Source organism: Oxyura jamaicensis, chromosome 18, assembly GCF_011077185.1.
Source record: "Oxyura jamaicensis isolate SHBP4307 breed ruddy duck chromosome 18, BPBGC_Ojam_1.0, whole genome shotgun sequence".
NCBI classification, from domain to species: Eukaryota; Metazoa; Chordata; class Aves; order Anseriformes; family Anatidae; genus Oxyura; species Oxyura jamaicensis.
This window is the reverse complement of record NC_048910.1, coordinates 6,909,689-6,930,832: the sequence shown is the minus strand read 5'-3', so window position 1 is coordinate 6,930,832 and position 21,144 is coordinate 6,909,689. Positions and strand designations below refer to the sequence as shown.

At 39.3% G+C, this 21,144-nt stretch overlaps 2 protein-coding genes across 5 annotated transcripts in view; one reads left to right on the top strand and one right to left on the bottom strand.

The window, feature by feature from the left end:
- Positions 1–21,144, bottom strand: part of LOC118175736 — a 214,843-nt gene that overhangs the window by 123,077 nt on the left and 70,622 nt on the right. The gene's annotated exons all lie outside the window — the stretch shown is intronic.
- CA10 (carbonic anhydrase 10) overlaps positions 1–21,144 on the top strand; it is a 199,467-nt gene that overhangs the window by 169,922 nt on the left and 8,401 nt on the right. For both annotated transcript variants that reach the window (XM_035342234.1, XM_035342233.1), the window contains 2 exons: positions 17,482–17,577; positions 18,038–18,110. In XM_035342234.1, the coding sequence (XP_035198125.1) occupies positions 17,482–17,577; positions 18,038–18,110 (169 nt within the window). The remainder of the gene's footprint in view (positions 1–17,481; positions 17,578–18,037; positions 18,111–21,144) is intronic.

The following is a 21,144-nucleotide window of genomic DNA, read 5'->3' as shown; positions in this document are numbered from 1 at the left end:
ATTTTTAGACAAATTCCTTTGTTTAAAATGAACAGAATTCCTTGCCAGCCCAGAAGAATGCATGTTCTGTAATGCCATCCATCTTTCAAATAATCTTGTAAACTCATCAATATTTTGCTTGTGATCATCAAACCATCCTCGGCTAGCTTGAAGTACATCGATTTTACCAGTGTATTGCTAGATGGTGTTCCTTATTCTGTGCTCTAAAAACGGCAGCTTATAACTCAAAGTGAATGCCTGTGATTAAATCTAACGACCTACGTTGTTTAAAATAAAAAATAAAAAAGTGGAGAAAGTCTAGGAAACTAACAGAATTACCGAGTCATATCATCTTATATCAGCTGAAAATCTGTCCTTTAATGTTTGTGAGAGGGAAAGAAAAGTGCAGCAAAGAGCTGGAAGAGGCCATCTGTCTCCTTTTAGTTTGCTGTTTTGTTTAGAGTTGGGCCCAAACCAAAAACCAAATTCAGATATGACCAGGGTTTGGAAGCGGTCACATCGTGCTCCCTGTGGATATTCACAAATGCTGATAGCTGCTCGCTGCAGACAATAATGATATCCCTTGTAATGCTTTTTGTCAAATGCTTTGCAGTCATTAACACGTTCCCCATTAACTATCAATTACCTTGCAGTATAATTATTTTGCAGATTTTACAAATGGGTAGGCTGAGAGAGAGGTTGAGTCAACTGCAGCAATGACAACAGGTTATGGCACAGTGAAGAGCAAAGCACAAAATGTCATGATGTAGTCTAAGTCCCAGAAACGTTACCTATCTGCTCTTCCTCAAAATTCATTCACGTGTTACCTTGAATAGGAAGATCTTGTCATTATTGCTGTAACAAAAGATAATCACCCCAGTTCACACCATCCTGTGCAGACTACAACACCCAAATCCATTAAAAGGCAATCACGAATTTCCCATCGCATATGCACAACACTCTGCCACCCAGAAAACCTTTTATCATCTATACCTGCAGCTATCTCAGATCAAGTGCTTTTTAGACCTTCAAACGTGTAATATAAATATAGCAAAAGAGGCAGATAAAAACACTGCCAAATACCGAAGTCTGTAGCATAGTAAATATGCCAAGCTAAGTAAGCCTTAAAGTACTTTCTTTTGAAATGCAGTGGGCTCGTAAGCACTGACGATATTAAAAACCGATGAAGCAGTGAGAATAATATGATGCGTTTTCAAAGTTGAGGAAATGCTGATAGAGTTAATATATATTAAAATATTTCTAAATGCACAATAATAATTGTTTGAAAGTATAATCACAGATTTTTTAACCATTTAATCTTCTCGATAGCATTCAAACCCTGAGATGTTGATTGATTCTAATCAGTAGGTCTGTTAACTAAAGAACTGTTTTATCACGTTGCTATTAATGAAGCAAATAAAACAAATTTTCCTTCACATGCACATGTTCCGTTTGTATACATTATTTACAATAATCATCAATGTGGAAAGTGAAGCCGTATCAGTTTCTACAAAACAAACTGCACGATAGCAGTGACGGCAGAACGACGACAGTCTTCCCTCGTAATTTTAATTCATATTGGAAATCTAACTTACAGCAATGGCAATGTGTAAACAAAAAAGCCACGTAAGGCCTTGTGAACACCTCCAGCTGCAGACAGGAAAACTGCCACTGACTGGGAAAGACCAACAGCGACTTTGTAATCTGAAGTCTGAGTCAGTGACCTGCTGCAATGCATCAGATTTCAAGGATTTGGGCCAAGTTTTCTAGAGGGGCCAGTCCAGTGAGAGCTACAAGCTACGTATTTACAAGACAGTAACAGCAGCAACTACAGAGCTGCTGTGAGTGAATGGACCAGGTGGAAGTTGGCTAGGTAGAAAGAAATATAGATATATATATTTTTTTTGCTTAGGATGTCTTAGGTATTTTGCTTCATGGAAAAATCTCCTCCCCCTCCTCCTCTTCTGAAGCAAGGGAAGCAGTCCCTATTTTAAGTAAATTGTACTATGGAACTGCTACAGGCTTTTTTGCTTTTACCGCTGCTAGTTATTTGGACCATTTTCCGCATTTGTTATTAACAGTGGAGGACAAAGCTAGCGTCTGAGGAGCTGACAGAAGCCCAGCTGCTGCCTACTGCTGTCTCTAACCTGTCTGGCTCACGTACTGAACGTTTATTTGCCACGGCAGCATCCTCACTCTAATTTTTTGTTGCTGTTATTATTCAAAAGTTTTGCCTGTAGTGAGATTAGAGCTTGGTTTTGCAGCACAGATGGGAGTGAATGGTCAAAGGTATTTAGTGGGAAAAGAGTTCCTAGAAAATACAAGCACATAGTGCAGAAGTCATGAGAAATGGAGCAATTCAATACCACATAACATTGTCTCACCTACTTTGCAACAGTGACCTGTGATTGAACCTCAGCCAAGGGACAAGTGTTTTATCCGGATCTTTGCAAGTGGTAGAACTGCAGAGCATGGCAGCATCAGTGTAGATCTACTTTTATCCATTACTGTTTATTCACCAGACTTTCAGTTGGCTGAGAAAAGTGCAAGGATAAGGAGTGAATAAAAGTGCACAGACCTGTGAGCCAGCTTAATTTGCCCCTGTGCCATCCATGAAACTCCCAGCACTGCCAGGAGGATTGATGGCTGCTGGCAGTTGCCATTCCTCAACTCCACTATGTTCCACTGCTACTGGGTATTGACTATTTCACTTGCAGAGCACAGCAAGAGCACAAAAAATGCTAAAAATTAAATTCTGTTTCATTGTTCCTTAATTAAACCTTAGGAGTTTTAGCAAAGATAATAAGGATACGAGGTCATTTATCAGAAGTACAACTGCAGTAGTCTCACATCATTATTCAGAGTGCAAATAAATTTAGCTTGTGCACGTTGCCCCATCCATGTTCTATGGTAAAGGCAGGTCCTGTGTCACTGCTGGTTTTGTTTTTCTTATTCAACACAAACAGCATATGTATGCTGTAGCACTTCATATAAAGCAATTAGCTTAGCTATATTATTACAGATTGTCAAAGTTCAGTGCTCCAAAATTTGGAAATGTGAAAAGAAAAGTTGGTTGTACATCCATTAGTTTGCTTTCTCACCCAGTCTTGTTGTGCCTCCCTCTCCACTTTTTTAGCTGATCTATTTTTCCTTTATTCTGCCACAGAAAGAGATCAAAAACAGGTAATCAAACAGGTCAAGAAAAGTGAGGGTTTTTTTATTGCACCTACAGCATTAATTCTGAATTGCAGCACCACACACTTGGATTGTATGTTAATGTTGCTCTGCTCTCATGATAAAAAGAGAATAATACTTCAAAAACAATTAACATGTTTTATTTGTTCCATTCCTGACCTTTAATGACTCCAGCTATGCAACATCAAAGCTAAAAAGCATAATGCAAAGATAAAGTCTGGCAGCCCAAAGAAGAGGTGTGATGCTGTAACCTGCCAGAGCACCTAGAACTTATTTTTCCGTGCTTTCAGAAACATTTGCATGAGCAACCTGTGGCATCCTCCAAATGATGTAGACAGCAGAGCAGCAGTGCTGCCCTTTCCCACTGTGATAGTCCCTTGAAAAAGCAGCAGCCTGGTTTTAGACAACTATTCACTAACCTCTTAACACCACTGCAAAAGGAAACCAGGATATATTCAGGGACCATTTTGCTTCTCTGGGAAATGCGCAGTGAGGAATGGCACAGCTGGATAACAGTGCTAGCATTAGAAGAATGATGGATTTTAAGTGACAGGAAGAAAGAGGACAGAGGAGGGCAGGGGACAAGTTTCGCGTTCATGAAAGCAGAGGAATATGTGGGTCAGAATATGGGCAAAGTATATGTCATGGGCTTAAATGACACAGCCTGCGTTACAGGGAAGTCTGGAAAGAGCATGGCCCAAAAGGAACCCTGCTGTTCCTGGGCACATGCATCCAGTGGCATGTTTCTGATGTCGTATTTTCATCTGCTAGCAATAACCAAAGGTAGCGTGGGCTACTAGGGAAAAATTTCAGCCTATTAAAGGAATGGGGACATTTTCAGTTCTGTGCAGGAATACAGACTGCGTTGATAAAACAGGTGGTTTTCGTTGAAATTACATGGGCAACAGCAGATAAATTGAAATTTGGGCTGAAGCACAAAAGCCAACAGCAACTTCATATAATGTGTCTGAGAGCTGTAATGCCCTGAAGCAGTAACAAAAACATTTTTACATCTCATCCTGAGAGTCTTACAGTTTTGTTCTTTCTTTTTCTGGAAACGTCCTAAAAATCTCAACCTTGATGTTCAAGCTCACAATTATTTTGAGCAAAACTATTTCCCTGGTGAGCTGCCCTCTTTTCTTCTGAGGTGAATTTCTTCTACTTGACTCCCACAAAATGATTTTAGAGATTGCATTATTTTTCCTTCTGGAAAGTGTCAGTTTCTAAACAAGATCAAATAATCTCCTGTGCTTCAGTATTGGCTAATTTTAATTATTAAAACCTTTCTCCCAGGAAAAACTCATGCTGTTTGCTGAGAAGCCTGTGATTTTTGATAGTATTCGGGAACTTCTTGGCTTGAGGAGATCAGGAGACACTGGAGACAGATCCCTCAGTGTAAGCTGGGCTCAAAGTTCAATGACTTTTTTTTTTTTTTTAAGAATTTTTTTTTCCTTTTCATTTGTTTTTGTCTCCCCCTTTAAATCTGCAGCAATTGGCTTAACAAAGGCTATAGCATTAGCAGCTCAAAATGTATTACGCAGTAAGATTTAATCATATATATTTAAATGAATTATAAAGCCCAACTCATACTACACATACACACTACACTTATTAAAATCACAAATCAATCTTTTGTTAGGTATCATTTTAGTGATATACAGTCCCCATTGCTATAATTTATATGGGATTTATAGGGAATATTTTCCTCAGAACAGCCTAGCAAACTGATATTGTTAAAGTACCGATTCCTATTATAATTTCTCACATTTAGGTTCCTATTTTTTTGCATCACTGACAAATAATTTGATGTTTTAGCAAGGTAATGCGATAATTACAGTGTTGCTGCATAACTCAAAATCTAGAGACAGCGCTATGTACATTTAAAGTATAATGCAACTTCTCCAGTCATTACAAAGCAGCCCATAATCACAACAACAAAATTGTTTACTGCAGCGTAAGGAAATCAAATACATGCTTAACGATATAAGCCTGACAAAGTAATAAAGTCATGGATAGAGTCAACATTATCTTCAATTAGGTGTCTACCCTGGTTGAAGAGTTCTTAACATTACAGCTCGAAGAGCTGGATTTTTATCTGCTCTAATTTTCAGCTCCATTTCATCTGTGCACTAACTGAAAGGTTCTCTTTTGCTGTGCAAGAGCCACAGAGGATAACATACATAACAAAGAAATTAAATAAAGGAAGAGGCAGCAGGTGCAGTGTCAGGACAAACTGGAGAAACCACAGCTGGTCAAATTTGTGAATAATAATTTCCTGGGGTAAAAATAACACAAAATCCACAAGAGATGCTGCTAGAATTAAAAGATCTTTTCTTGCACGTCTAACAAAGAGCAAGACCATTCCAGTTGCCATGCTCCAACAGTTGTAAATATTTGTGCCTGCTTGATTTTATGAGATTGGCGTGGGCCCAAAGCTAACCGTGGTATTTGCCACAGCCCGGCACTAGTCACACTGCAAGCGCACAGCCCCCCGGATACACTGGGAAAACACAACCCACGATTCACTCTTTAAGACAATTACCATGCAGGGCTGTTTGGCAGGTATGGTTGGCTGCTGCCAAGGTGGGGAGAGGGACACCATCTACTGCCCTTTGCCTCTCTTCCTCACGTAGGATCAGTGACGTTGCTGCAGGAAAGAGCGCTGCGATTGTGCACGCTGAAAGCCAGTCATGGCACAGCTGCAGCTCTTCCTTCCGCAGCCCCTCACTTCATTCAGACGTGATTTCTCCATGGCAGTGGCTCTGCAGACCCCCATTCAGATTGTTTCAGGGGTCTGTAGCTCTTTCAGTGGGAACTGGAAGCGGCGAGTAGTAAACAGTGTGGGACATTGGCATGGGAGTCACAGTTCTGAAGGCCAGGCCCTTTGTCAGCAAGAATAAGGAGCGGCTTTCACAGCGTGGCTGAGGCCAGGCTAATCGCCAGCAGGAAATAGTTTACTGCATGGACAAAACAAATTTCAAAGCCTTTAATTTGATCATCACACAAATTCACCTCTTCTAATAGCAGAAAGTCCAAAGACTAAAGATTTCTTCAGGAGTTTTTCATTTTGGAGCTCGGCACATTCCCTGGTTTTCTTTCATTAAGGAAAAACATCGATCTGGCCTTTCAGGTATTCCCATGCCAGTATTTTCAGCATTTCAGCTACATAAATTGTCTTGCAAATGAATACAGACTGTTTTCTAATAGGAAGAAAAGCTCTGACTTCTTTTCTCTGATGTGGAAAGCCTGCTGATACAAATGATAAGTGTGATTTTATCGCTGCCCCTTTCACCACCATCATGACCATGAGGCACATTTTGAGTTCTGAACGACTTAGCACTCTTTGCACTCATCTGTGTTTTAAAGAACAGCACATAAAATACTTGTGTTGCAGATCTGAAGTGTTTTTTCTGGGCTCACCTCCCTTTCCACTGAAGAGATGAATTAACTGTTAAAAGATTCCAGATTTGTAATGAAACAGAGATTATATCACAAAAACACAGGAGCCCCAAAGCAGTCTGTGCTCACAAGCCTCCGTTCCACAAATCTCAATACTCAACAGGCAGATCTGCTTTTAAGGCTAGGGATGTTGCACCCTAGCTTCACCCTCTGTGTTCATTCAGCCCTTGGACTGATTTCTAATTAAAGTGCTATTCAAGTCTTCATGACGAACCTGCCCGCATAACTGATTTTCATTCTTCGCCCTTTTGTTGGCTTAGCCTCCGCATCTCACTGCTCAAACAGCCCACAAACAGACACAGCAGCCAGCATGCTTCTCTAAGAGCTGCAATTGGTTCTCATTATTTCTCAGTGACCTTCACTTATTAAATTTTAAAACTTGTGAATAAGCATAGGTTCAGGGCGTATTCGCAGAGGCTAACTCTCAGCTTTACTTCCTGGTGTTCAGATTGGATTTTCAGGTGTCTTCTTGTTTCTAGCCACATGTGTTATCCAGGCAAGACAAACTGCGAAGCAGAGGTCACTGGTGTTTAGCTAGTCTGGGTGACAATTACCAGTGAGTTCGGAAAAAACATTACTGCTGTGCTGTAATATATCATTAGAAAGTTTGAGACAAAGGGGAGAGGAAAGCTGTTACTGTCTGTACAAAGCCGAGCCATTTATTTGTCATGGATGCAGAGAAGCAGCTTTGAAAGGTGATATAAAAAGGAAATTGCAGAAAATATCTTTAACAAAGAAAACCACTGTTAGATCCTTGAACTTCAACCAACTGCAGTAAATTAAGGCTCAGGAAAAGCTTCTGTGATCATCTTTTTCCTCTGTTTGTTTGTAAACGGGACTAATTTGTAGTTGTGTAGCTACACTGAGCCACTCTTACCACGGGGTAATTCTTGGTACTCTTAAGAAGGTATCCAGAAGAATGTGCTCTGATGCTAAACAAATGCTGCTGTATGTCATTTTGTGCCCTTTTAATTTATGCTGTACTGCATTTGTTAAGTAGAGTTTGCCAATATCCTGCTTTCTTTTACCAGATCTGCAGATAGAGCTGAAAGGCTTACTTTATAATTGATAACTGACTCAGAGCATACATTCTAAGTGCCAGTTATCTTTCCTACTGAGTATAATGTCACTCAGTTCATTTAGCAACAAGATAATTTTATAGTTGTCTGCCTTAAGCTGTATTATCTCATTTTCTTGGATAATTCATGTCCTCTTGTTTTGGCTGTACTCAACTTCAAACTTACCTTTTATACTACTAGGTGAAAATCTCTTAAGCAATTTACAAAAACAACAAAAGACAGTTTTACTTTCCTTATATTTAAAAGGAGCTTCCAAGATACTGGGGGGGGAGAGGGAATGACGACTTATTTTCTGCCTGCAGGGCAGATCTGTGCTCTCTCTCCTCTCCATCTCTGATTCTACACCTTAAACAGGAAATCCTGGTGTGAGATTTCTTCAAATGGATGTTTAAAAATCTGACTCTGTAGTATATAATCTCATCTACTCCAGTATTAATATCCTAAAGGAACTTCAATAATTCAATAAAACATTCATTCCAGAAATGCTTTTGGCTATTTTGTGTCAAGCAGAGCTGCCTCAAACTTTTCTGTGTTTGAAACTTCAACTTACATTAAAAGATTTAATGGTAGGATCACTGACAATTATATCCATTTCATATTTTTTCTCCCTTTTTTATCAGGCTTTGTGTTTCTGTTATTGCTCTTTAAGATGCTGAAAATCCAAGTATCCTGCAGTTTTCTGCCAAGACTACTTTATTGTGAGCTCCTTTTTGCACCTTTTATGGGGGATGTGTTACATACAGTCATAGATCAATAACAAAAATTGAACTTCATAATATGACATTCATTATCTGTCTTGGTACTCTCTATGCTTTTCCCGGTGCCATTAAAGTTACATCTGAGCATCTCACAATACTGCTACCAGAGAAGGGCAGCTTTCCTGCTTCAGGGTTGCCATGCTGGACAGAAATGGTAGGAAGACTTCCTTAAGGGCAGAGAAGGGAGCTGAACCTAAATTTCTTAGGTCATACGGGAGCAACCCAACCACTAAAGGGTAAGGAAACTCTTCAACAAAAATAAATAAATAAAAAGGCACACATCAATAAATCATTCAGAAAGATCCCATAAGACCATTTGTGTGCTTTCACATTTAACGTCTATAGGATATACTATTTAAACAAATGATTTCAACACCATTAGTTTCTGTTTTGAAAGTTGATCTCCTCAAATGCACATATCCATCCTCAACATTTATGCACTGCGTTCTCTTCCCAAAACGCAAGCGGATCCATCTCCCTTCCTTCTCCTCCTCCCTGCAAGAGCAGCCAATTCTCACACACCCTGTGCTAAATTCCCCTCCCACCCGACACAGGGCCACACAAGACAGCTCTCGGGGAGGCAGGCAGGGGCCGCTGCCCAAACAAGCTGGGTGAGGACTTGCATGGACCCCAGACACATCGCACTAATAGCTTCTTAAAAATGTACCAGTGTTATTCTGTGCTTTCATCATGTGTACATTTCATTGTCATTTTCTATATATAAAATCCTATGCTTTATTTTCCACTGGAAAATTATGTTCTTGGTTTAATAACATACTTTTAACTTCAAGAGTAGCAGGGAAAATTGATAAACGTATTGCTTTGTTTCTGCTTCTGGTTTGTAATCCTAATGCTAACCTTTTCTTTGATTGTTGGGAATGTTGCTATATGGGGTATAATAAGCTTGACCTCTTTATTATTATTATTTGCCTCCTGGGTTGTAAGATAAGGCCAAAAGGGATAAGCCCTAGAACAACAACTCAGTTTTTGCTAGCCTAAATTGTATTGACTTATTTTTGCTCCTTCTTTTATCCATCACTGTCACATTTCTCTGTTCTTGCCCATTGTGCCCACCCACTTCGGCAAGGCAGACTGAGAGCCGTAGTGGTATCACATTGTTAGGGAAGGTTTGAACTTGATGCATCTCTGTCACCGTGCAGTGGCTTTGCACAAGCATCCTTTCAACACGCTATCCCGGGTTAACAAAGCAAACAACAAAAATAGCACTGATAGCCATTTTGCCACATTTTTAACTTGCAGGAACCAATTTCTGCTGTGTTCTGGACTGATTGCTAAAGAAATACAGAATTCTCCCAGAAATTCAGAGCTCTGTTATATAACTGAATCTCCCAAATTGAGCATTTATACTGAATTCATCATCATGGTGTCTGAGCATCTGTTGTATTTAAAATGAGAAAACAATTTAAATGTAGCATTTAGTCAGAAATCCTGCACGAATCCAGGAAAGATGACAGGCTCATCTAAGCCTTTTTTCCCCCACATTACCTCTATTGTCTCTTAAGATGCAGCTTTTGTTGATGATGGATTGGGTCAGTGCCAAATTACAGCTTGCAGTGAAATTTTACACCATCCAAGACATAATCAACATTAAACATTTGACTTTAAGACTTAATTTTGATCCTCACACAAAGTGAATCACAGACCACTGCCATTTATTTATGTTTACTGAGCTCTTGCTCATCTGCTAACAAGGAATGTCAAGAGTGGTGGACTGGCAGTGCAGCCAAAAATACCCTGTGGTAAGAGTAATCAGCAGTGGAAGGCTTCAGCAAAGACTGCCCTGTCAAAAATTCCCCTAATGTCACACAGCCACCAGCATCACAGACACTTCCAGGTACCTCTGGGGCTCAGCTTGGGTTTTTGCTTCATTGTGTTTCCTACTCCCTGGGAAAGGGTGCAAATGACTGTGACACTTCTGGCAGCAATCCGTCACCTTTTGCACTTATTTTTTTAAGCCTATCATTTACTAAACTTTTTAGTGTTAGCACATAGGCGAAAAGTCCTAATCAATTCTGAGGCATGCACAACCCATCTGGCCTCTTAAGCTGGTGAATTTGTACTTTTTACTGTAGTCTTGTGGAGAAAGCATGTTTTAAATATTGGTTAAAATAGCTTATTTTCCTTTTTGCAAATCCATTGAAGTAAGGCTTACAAAAGAAGAGCATACAAAAATATTTTAAAAATAAATTCTTTTAGATCCTCTACACTTCATTCAGGTCAATTTTGATTTTTTATTTTATTTTCTGGCTGCAGTTTGTTTATAAACAATCTACTGAACAGGAAGGCAGAAGGAAAAAAGTATATTTTTCTCTATTAGCAGCCAAATAGTTGTAGAATACCAAGTCGGCAGCGAAAATGGCTGGCCTGCTTCGGATCCGACTCACAACGTTCTCTTTTGCAAGTACAGTAAAACACCCAGCTTGAGCACCTTCGAACAGGTGCCCCAGAAACCTCACGACTCTTACTTACCTTTCAATTGTATGCCTGCAACTAGAGATAGTTACTTTAAACCTAAAGGAGCAGATGCTACTTTAAACAAAAAAGTCATGTTGGAAAGAACACAGCGTTCACTACTTACAGTAGAACGCTGGCTAAGTCTCACCGGGTACCATTTGCTGAACGGAGGTACTACACCTTCATTCTTGTTACCAACTGGTCTAATGAAGTGTTAGACATCATTTGCTGTTTAAGTGCTAATTCCTAGGATATAACTATTTCTAGGAAAGCAAATTTCACAGCCAGGTACTGTTAACTCTAAACTGCATTTCCACTTTACTGCAGAATGCATTGTTGCATATCTCTGCACATGCTTCTATGCAGTTATCTACTCATAAACAGGAGAAAACTGAGTTCCTGTCTTGTGTTCTTAGCCTTAGTCTTTTAAAGAAAAGAGAATTATATATTTTTTTATTTATCTAGGATACAATTGCTGGCATATTGCTATAAATGCGGATGACAAGTCTTTCTATTAAACCACTATTTTCTAGGCATTTCTTCTAAATCATTAAATAACTGTCAAAAGCAGTACAGAAAAACAACAACATTTCTCAGCAACAGCCTAAAGAACTTGAGTTCTGATAGAAAAGAAAGAACAAATTATTTAAAACAAATGGTTCGGGCACTTTTCCTTAGTTGCTTTAAACTAAAACCTTTGAAACTGATTTTCATCTTAAAACCACAGTATTCTGAAAATAAATGCTAAGTAAACTGCTGGAAGTCTACGCGGTCAAGTGAAATTTGTCACCTATTTCCAACCATGTCACCACCTCACTGCTGTGGGCTCAGACCCGTGAAATAAGACAGGTACAGTTATGGGTTAATTAATAAGTATGGGGGTAATACTGGCTTGGCAGGTACTAACATTTCTCGGTAGAGTGCCTTGTGCATGAAAAAACATGTTTTTGTGTTTTGTTTCTTTTTTTTTTCCAAAAATAACAACCATAAATCTTCATTTTTATCTTCTTAAACTGTTTTAACAACATTCTTCTGAGCCTGCTACCAGCACAGCTCTCCAGCTGTTACTTTGAACAGGCAAACTGAAAGCAAAAAGAGACTGAGAACTGGCCCAGAGTTCAAGTTCTTGCCCCAATTAAGTTGCAAAGACTTGTGCCTTGAGCATGCCAAGAGTAACCACCAAAATGCAGTAATTAGACATGTACAAGTTTAATCCATTCTCCTCACATGGGAGGGAGTGTGTGTGAACAAACAAGGTTTGAGCATTACAGCAATTCCGGAAGATACAACATTAACATCCATCTCCAATGACTATCTATGAACAAACTGCAATGAACTTTTTTCTTTCTTGAATAGTCCATGAGATATTTACTCCTTTTGTCGAGCACCACACTGTAAAGTTCGCCAGCACCTGCCAAAGACAGGAGCATTCCCCTGCATCATTGTATGGTTGTGAAGCACTGCCAGGCACTGGTCCAATGAAACAAGATAAATCAGGACTACGGGTGCTGAGGAGCCTGGTTTGTGTGTTCTCACAGACGGTGCTATGCCTTTTCATGAAGCACGAGGTGCATCTAATTTAATTAAGATGAATCTAAAGATATTTCTGTTGGCCACGCAAATTACACATCCTAGAACCAGGACTCTGAAAAGAACTGGTTTGCTCCTGGCAGGGGCTTGGACTATGTCCCGTTAGGATCTTTAATGGTCCCTTCCAACGCAGCCCCTCCTACCATTCCATGAGTCTCTCACAAAGTGAGGACCTCGGATCTCACACCTGGATGGACTGACAAGAACAATGCCTTAAATAGCTCTAAGGAGATATGCTGACACTGCTCTTTCCAAATTGTTTGACAAAACCTGTAATGGCAAATATGTTTTAACGTAGGACTATCTAACACTGTTCATGAGTTTTAACTACCTAAAATTGTTTTAGTTAGTAGACATCTGCCACACTACATTTATTTTCCTGTTTTTATTTAACTTTACATAATCAAAAATGTATAATTATTTTCCTTAATGAGATCTTGGCCACTGAATCAAAACAAATACTGAACTTGTCTTCCTGAGCAATTTCATTTGCTTTTGCTCCCTGCTGTGCTAGAAATGTGCTTTGTGCTCACTCTCAATCAGTTGTCTCAACAGTTTTTCAGGTAGCACAGCATAATACAAATATTACAAGTTACAGATTAGCTGTTCCCTGCTGCCATTCACTTCCCGGTTTAGAACCCTTGTCATTTACCAATCAAAATGTTTATGCACTAAATTATAACATTTCCAGGAGAGAATAAAGGCTATTTCTATTACTCTAACAGGACTTTCAAAAACAAAAACAAAAGTGATGCTGTGATATCCTAAAGTCATATTTCTCCATACCTCGCTGCAGCAGAGCATCTTGCAGTGATGTGACATTTATAAAAGTATTACACATGCATCCTAGAACAGTGCTCTGTAATTCACAGAGGTTTTTGCTCAAGTAAGAAAAATCGCCAAAAGTTTGCTGAAAAGAACCCCTGGAATCTTTAGCAACCCCGATCATCACCACAGCAAACTGCCTCCTTCTGCTTAGCCACAGAGCCTCAGCCAAACGCCACATGGAAGATACTGCTAGCTCAGCCCCAGGATGCACACTTCGCCTGGGTGAAGGATCAAAAAACCCAAATGCATTGCAGATGAAAACTAGTACCACGCAAACAATACGAGTACTACGAGCACAGGGTTGATCCTCAGCAAAGCACAGGCAAAGAAGAGGTTATTACCCATCCAAACACACATACATGTGTGTTGAGAAAGGGAGGTAGATTTTTCCCCACAGCAGCCAGAGCAGGAACCATAGAATCAGCCTCTGCTATTTTGCCCCGGAGACGCTGCCCACGGGGCTGAGGAGTGCACGCTCCGTAATTAACCCTACCGTACTGCAGCCAGCTCCTGCTGACATTCCCAGCACCGCCAATATCAGCTGCCTAAAAAAGTGCTGCGTCTGCTCCTGGTCCAATGCGCATTTTTGGGTGATAGAACAAGGGCACATTTTGGATTTTCATCGGCTAAAATGAGAGTAATTAATCTTAATTCTCTACTCACTGAAAAATAGAACTTCTATTGCTCGAGGAAAACAAAGAGCTGTAAGTTGTTCTGTGGCAAATTAATCTTAAAGGGGGAATCTTCCAAAGAAAATCAATAGCTTATAACAAGATTTTTTATTGTGTCTGAGCCTTGAAACTCAAGGCAGAACCAAAGGGGACTTTTAGTATTGCAAGTTCGCTCTTGTTGTGTTTTGTTTTTAATACAATGTCATCATTTGGAAAAGGGAGATTTTCACATACAAGTCATTTTAGTTGTGTGGTTTCACCTTCATAGAAAAAGCTAATAATATTTAATACAGACTGCAAGATTACAGGTATTTTAGGCAGCTTAAAAGAAATTATTCTGGAAAGAAAGAGTTTAATAGGGAATTATATTTTTAATCCTGCACATAGTATTCTATATCTAATATACTTTTATTCATTTGTACCTTTTTAAAGCAGTCTGTTTCTCCATGTGAGAAACTTTGAAAATTGTCTCCTTGCATGAGCAATCTTGTTTCATTCTTTTTTTTTCTTCAATTAAAAAAACTACTGAACTTAACCATGGTGCCATGGAAACAGCTTTAAAATTGATTCAGGTGCTGGGAGGAAGGATACAACTCTAACAAAGTATGTGACAGTTCTCTGAAGAAAAAAGTCTTCATTCAGCACTAGTTGCTTTGAGGAACAACAGTGCTTAGTGAGGGGAGACGATCTCAAACTGTAATGAAATCAGGTTTCTCAAATACACTCTCCAAAACTGTTCAGAACCAATCTGAGGTGTGATAAGGAGAGGTGGAGTGGAGCAGACACATACAGACTTGCAGGAATGGAAAAAATGACATGAAATCCACTTGAAGCACTGGTAAAGAATGACAAAGTTCTCTGACAGCTATTTTCCTTGTAAAGACAGTGCAGCATACGGTGGAGAGATCACTATGGGATCTGCAAAGGAAATAATTTCTAATCGATTCAAGCATGTTAACTCATTCCCACAACCACCTATGGATTGCCTGCAGCCTGCATGCCAGCTTTGAACAGGCTGAGCAGTGTCTTGCTGATGTTGAGAGAGGTCTCCACCAGAGCCAGGGCACTGCTGTGCCCTGTACTGCTGATCACAGCGCCACGCGTCCTCCTAGAACCACACCACGCATTAGAGTCCTTGCCGTGGGTCTGAGACACGTATCCTGTATGTGGCATACATACGCTAGACATTGTATTTCCATAAGTCCCATCAGTAAAAAATGAGAGCTTGACATCGACTCAGAGCTTCTAAGGTTGAAAAAAAAATGTTGTCCTTCCTCTTACCCATTCCTGCACTAAACATTTTGGTTTGTTAGATAAGCTTGGTTTATCTAATCCATTGTTATTCTGGAACTTTGTACAGAAGCAATTCAAGTCTAAAGCAGACTTCATCCCTTATTTCCTCAGTAATTCACAGGAGAGTCTGCAATGCCTCTGTGCTGTACAGTAAATGCTGTAATTCTTTACAAGACCTTTAGAAAACTTAGTGCATTTGTCCTGCTTCCTAGCTGTCAGAATTTAGTAATGACTTCATTGGCTACTTTGACATTTTTACTTTTTTGTTCCATTTTGGTTTGTTTGCCTTAAAAAAAAAATGCCTACTGTGTGATTTGTAAAAAGGTCAACCAACAGTTCCCAGTCCAGTGAGGACAGAAGTAACCAAAATTAACACATGCTAGCAGTAATTTTGATCCTTACCTTATTTTATTTTTGTCTGTGAGCCATTAGTTGTTAATAATAAAGCTATGTGCCAAAGATCTAATCTTATTAATACAAATATTTTCTTTTATTTCAGAATTTTCACTGCCCATTTTGCATCAGTGCCCAAGCACTAAAACTGCATTATTGAGGGATTGGGACGGGGGCAAACAAGGCTTGGGGGATTTTTACATTAGGAAATCCTTCCTATAAGATCTGATTCTGAGTAGCTTGCACATAACATATGAAGAACACAATTTACAGTCAGGGCAGTGCGTAGGAAGTAGAACTGTCTGAATACTCCCAGAGTTTGCAGGCATCATTTTTTTCTCAACTTGTCATTGACTGAGATAATAATGGTGTAGGTTACAAATAACTTGGGATGCTGTTATTATTCCCATCACTGCTAGTATACACGATGGCGAACATATCTGGATAGCAAGGCTTTGTCTTTGTTACTTGAATGTACATTGCAGATTATATAGGGAGATCATTCTTGTAGAGAAATCCTTGCAATTGTATTTTGCTTTATAGTAGTGATGCTCCAGATATCACATTCATCCAAAAGACAAAATCACCGGTGCTATCACTAGATGACCTTTCAGTGGGTTTGGGTTTCTTTTTTCTTTTTTTTTTTTTTTGGTGGTGGTGGTTGGTTCATTGGATGGGGGAAGGGGTTTCTTCCTCGTTACAAACGTGGAAAGCCCTACATGATAAAATTCCTTTGCTGCAAACATTAGTCTTTGGCCATTTATTTAGTTTAAATGACTACCAAATATAAGTCAAACCGAGTCTACAGATTTCATTGGACTGACTTCAGGTTTACACCAGTAGATGGAAGATGCACCTGATTTTTAAATACGTGCATCTGCAATTCTGAATGAACAGAACAATGACCTTTCTTTTCTAATGGACATCCGAAAACCAGATAACATCTGCAGGCTAAGTAAAGCTAAATAGTCTTCCAATTTCTTAGAAGTATTTATCTGCCTCACATGAGTTCATTAAAGTTGTTCATCCCCAAAAAAAAAAAAAAAGCTACTGATTGCAATGTAAACTGTAACTGTTTTCAGTGGTCTCAGAAAAAATGAAAATAGCATTGTTCTGGGCAATGCATTTCTACTCAGAGAGAGAACTATACCTTCATAAATTAAAATACATGTTCTGATGAGTTCCAGCAAATTATAAAACTAACAAGCAGAAGGGAAGCTGTAGGAGCTAAGGAGAACCTGGTTAACAATAATACAGTAAGCACTTAACTGTAGGTGCTTTTTTAACCAAGTTTGTAAAACCTGGAGCCAATAAATATTAGTATTTTGAATTCTGCAAGTACTGTTTTAAACAGTTCCAACCCTGCATCCCATATGTTTCTACAAATATATCAACCCCTGACTCCCATGTTTGGCTTGAGGCTGAGAAGTACGGATTACTTGATGCCTATGGCAAGTGCTGTTGCAATGGGGAAATGATGTCAACCCCTGCAGTGCAATTCATAACTTGATGTGGGTAAATTCACTTACTGGCAATTTAGAAGAAAACATGTTGGTGCTGTGCCAGTTGAAGCCAGATGGTAACTGAAATTATTAAAATCATGCAAGCTGCAAATCTCTGAAAAATCGCACTGTTACAAAATATCCTGTACGTAGATGGGATCCTAATACAAACCAAGTGGTGTACATAAAGTATTTGCAAACAGTGTACGGAATGATTTACTACTGTTTAATTGTAATATTTCCCTTCTCTGTCTTCTAGGTTCAGCTAATCCACTACAACCATGAGCTGTACACAAATGTCACAGAAGCTGCAAAGAGTCCTAATGGGTTGGTGGTAGTTTCCATATTTATGAAAGTAAGTATTTAACGTTACCAACACCTACAGTAGGCGAAGTACTTTTCCTACAAACTGCAAATCTAGGACCTGGACTGCTCGGTACATTACTGCAGTGCCTGGGGACTCTGATCTAGAATCATGAGACAGCATCACCCTAGGAACTGAACACACAACCCCTGCTCAAAAGCACTTACCATGTAACCTAAGGAAAATGAGAAAGAATAAGGGATAACATAGAAAGAAAGAAAAATCTAGTATCATAAACATTCATAACAGTTTAGTGGCTCTGACTAAAGTTACCAATTCCACAAGTTTGGTATTCCTTCACGAAGCATGAAATGAATTATACAATTAAAAGTAAGCATATCCTAGTAGGCTAGGATCCTGGGATAGAGGAAAGGGACAAAGCACAGCTATGTTTGCAGAAAAGGCGTGTTTCTCTGAAGGTTTTGACACTGGACATTTTTCTCTCCTACAGGTATCTGAATCATCAAATCCATTTCTAAATCGTATGCTTAACAGAGACACTATAACCAGAATAACGTATAAAAGTAAGTCTTTCCACTTACGTTGGCTAACAGCTATATCCTTTTAGTATCAAGTAACATTCACTGATCCACTGAAGTAGGAGAGACTTCATTATGGGAAACAGTCACAAAGCTTGTATCACCAGTGACTCTGTGAAAAACTTGGGAACTTGAAGAAATCCAAGGTCATCAGTTCATGGAGTGAATTTTGAACTTCAAAGCCTATTTTATGTTTGAACAAGCAATAAAGTAATAAATTATGTTTAACAAATATATATGTATATGTATACTACACTCACAGAGTACTCAGGAGAAACTGCTTATTGTTAGCAGCAAAAGCAACGTGCAGAGCAACATGGATTATTTCAAATCAAATTATGTCAAGATGCTGCATCATTACCTATTTTAACATGCAACTGCAGATTTAATACTCATTAACGCTTTCATTTTGTTCAGAAAAATGTCATCTCTATTTAACTATTGCTGCATATAATGGATATATATATAAAGAGGTCATCAACAAAGCATACATATTTGTTGTATTCACATTTAGAAAGCCTTTAACTGATAATGCTCAATAATTCCATGTTAGTATATTAAATGTGGAGAACTGGAGCTTAAATGCCAATGAAAATTAGGGTAATTTAGAGAAAGTCATGAAAAATACATAGATCTCAATGGAACAAATTAAACCTTTTCTCCAAAAAAACTTATTCCCTTTGTCAAATATTCACGTGAATTCCAAGCAGCCATTAAGTTAATAAGCTAAATGATACAGAAAAGGTACACAGCAAAATAAGCAAATAAAAATATTATAAAAGTCTGCCATGTCTACAAAGAGTAGGACAGTTATTCATAACTAGAATTAGACTCGATGTCAGGACTGCAGGATTTATTTCCTAGCTCTATCAGTCTATACACAGTTTACGTTCTTCATATGTGAACCTCCAGAGAACTCAGAGAAGTCCATTTAACTTCCACAAAAGTCCCTGAACTCAGTATGATGGAAGTGTTTGAATGGGTTTCTGTACACCTCCCTCAAGTATGTAGTCAGGTTTCTTTGCCTGGACTCCATCTTTTCCTCTCCCTGCAAAGCTAAGATTACAATCCTACAACGCTTATGTAAAGAAAAAGACCTACGTAAAGTGAAAGCACAGAATTTTACCCACTAAATCCTGAGCAGAAGAACAGTAAAGTGACCGGATCTTGCCTCATGATACAGAATTTGAGAAACTGAGCAAATCCAACTCCATTCTGAAGTAGGTAGTTCCATGCCCTCTACTATCATAGAAACATAGAATATCCTGAGTTGGAAGGGACCCTTAAGGATCATCAAGTCCAACTCTTGACACCGCACAGGTCTACCCAAAAGTTCAGACCATGTGACTAAGTGCACAGTCCAATCTCTTCTTAAATTCAGACAGGCTCGGTGCAGTGACAACTTCCCTGGGGAGCCTGTTCCAGTGTGCAACCACCCTCTCTGTGAAGAACCCCCTATGAACACAAATTTCTTCCCATTTAATTTTGTCTAATTTCACCTTCCACTTAACAAACCTTGGTACATCTTTGTGAAAATAAGAGGCTGTTGTTATGATACAGCTCTTTTCTCCACAATACCTATAGGAAGGAACGTGACAAAGGATTCTCCTGAGAACATTTTTTCCGGATTGTTGTAGCTGCGTGAAGTGTTTTCTTCTCTGCATAGAAACAGCAGGAGATTAGCCCAGATTTTAGACCGCCAGTCTTGATTCCTTACAAAAACCCCTCATACTGTTCTGGAAGAGCTTCTTGTCTGACAGCACTGCTGCAGGGAGGGACAAGGCAAACCATGGTTAAGGCTGTAAGTGCTTTTTCAGGCTCTCACGCTCCCTAATTATGTATTCCTGGCTTTTTTTCTGTGGACCAGCCAGAAGATCTGACAGTGAACCACTGAGAAAGCTATTTTCCCCATGTGCACACACAAAGACCTGCCAGGTCTTACACACCGAGCAAGAGAAGACTCCTGCCTCATCTTTCCCATCACAGCAACCCCATCTCACGCATTTATGTGGTCACCACAGCTTTTCTTGTGCTCCTGGGCCACGCATGGTCCAAGAGCTAGCCTGCAGAACAACAACTGGACAACTTCAGAGGTGGTTCAGAGCAGAGGAGAGGCCACAGGCATGGATATGACACCCCACAGGGCTGGAAGGAACCTGCAGCACCTTCCCTTTGCTGCATGAATAAATGAACAATCACCATCCCCATGGGCAGGCAAGCACATCTCTCCCACTGCAAATTATTTTCTTTTTGCACTGCATTTGTAAGCAGACGTACCTTCATGCTGGGACTGACTGCATCCTAACAGCTTTCCTTGGTTGTTTTGTCTCTCTAAAAGAAAATGCAATTCCAATCACACAATTTTGGTTTGCTAAATTTCATATTGAGATGAACGCATAACAGATTGCTAAATCAAAGTGTACTGGAACTGTTGTCTTCTAACCACTTATCACTAACAGGTGTCTTAAATTGAAAACTTTGGTGGATACAACAGACACCCCATTCTGCAGAGCACTGGGTTACTTACTGTAGTAACAAGTATTGACTGGGAACTTTTCAGTGCAAATTGGGAACGTGAGAGTGTTATCAAAAGTAATTCTGCAGTTGTCTCGTGTGATGGATTATAGCATCATCACTGAAAACTAATTTTGCTTCTTACAGCGCAAGGGTTTCTGTTCTGCTTTTAGCAGCTGGAGGTTTTTAGGTAGTGGTTTAGGGGTGTACTCCTGAAGGCAATACTCAGCAGGCTCCATAGGGGTGTGGAGAAAATGATAAGCAGAGAATAGTTTTGGAGTCAGGACAGTTAATAACATAACTAAAGTTGCATGGGTTTTGCTGTGTTTTTTTGTTTTTTGTTTTTTTTTTTCTTTTAAAGTAACAGCAAAAAATGAGGATCTATGCTGCACGAAACTTCCATGGGCAACATAGATTGAAAAGGGAATTTCTACTCTCCGATAATTAATGGTTACAGTGAGATAAAGTGGACCCCAAGGAACTTTTAAGCAGGTTTCAAATGTGT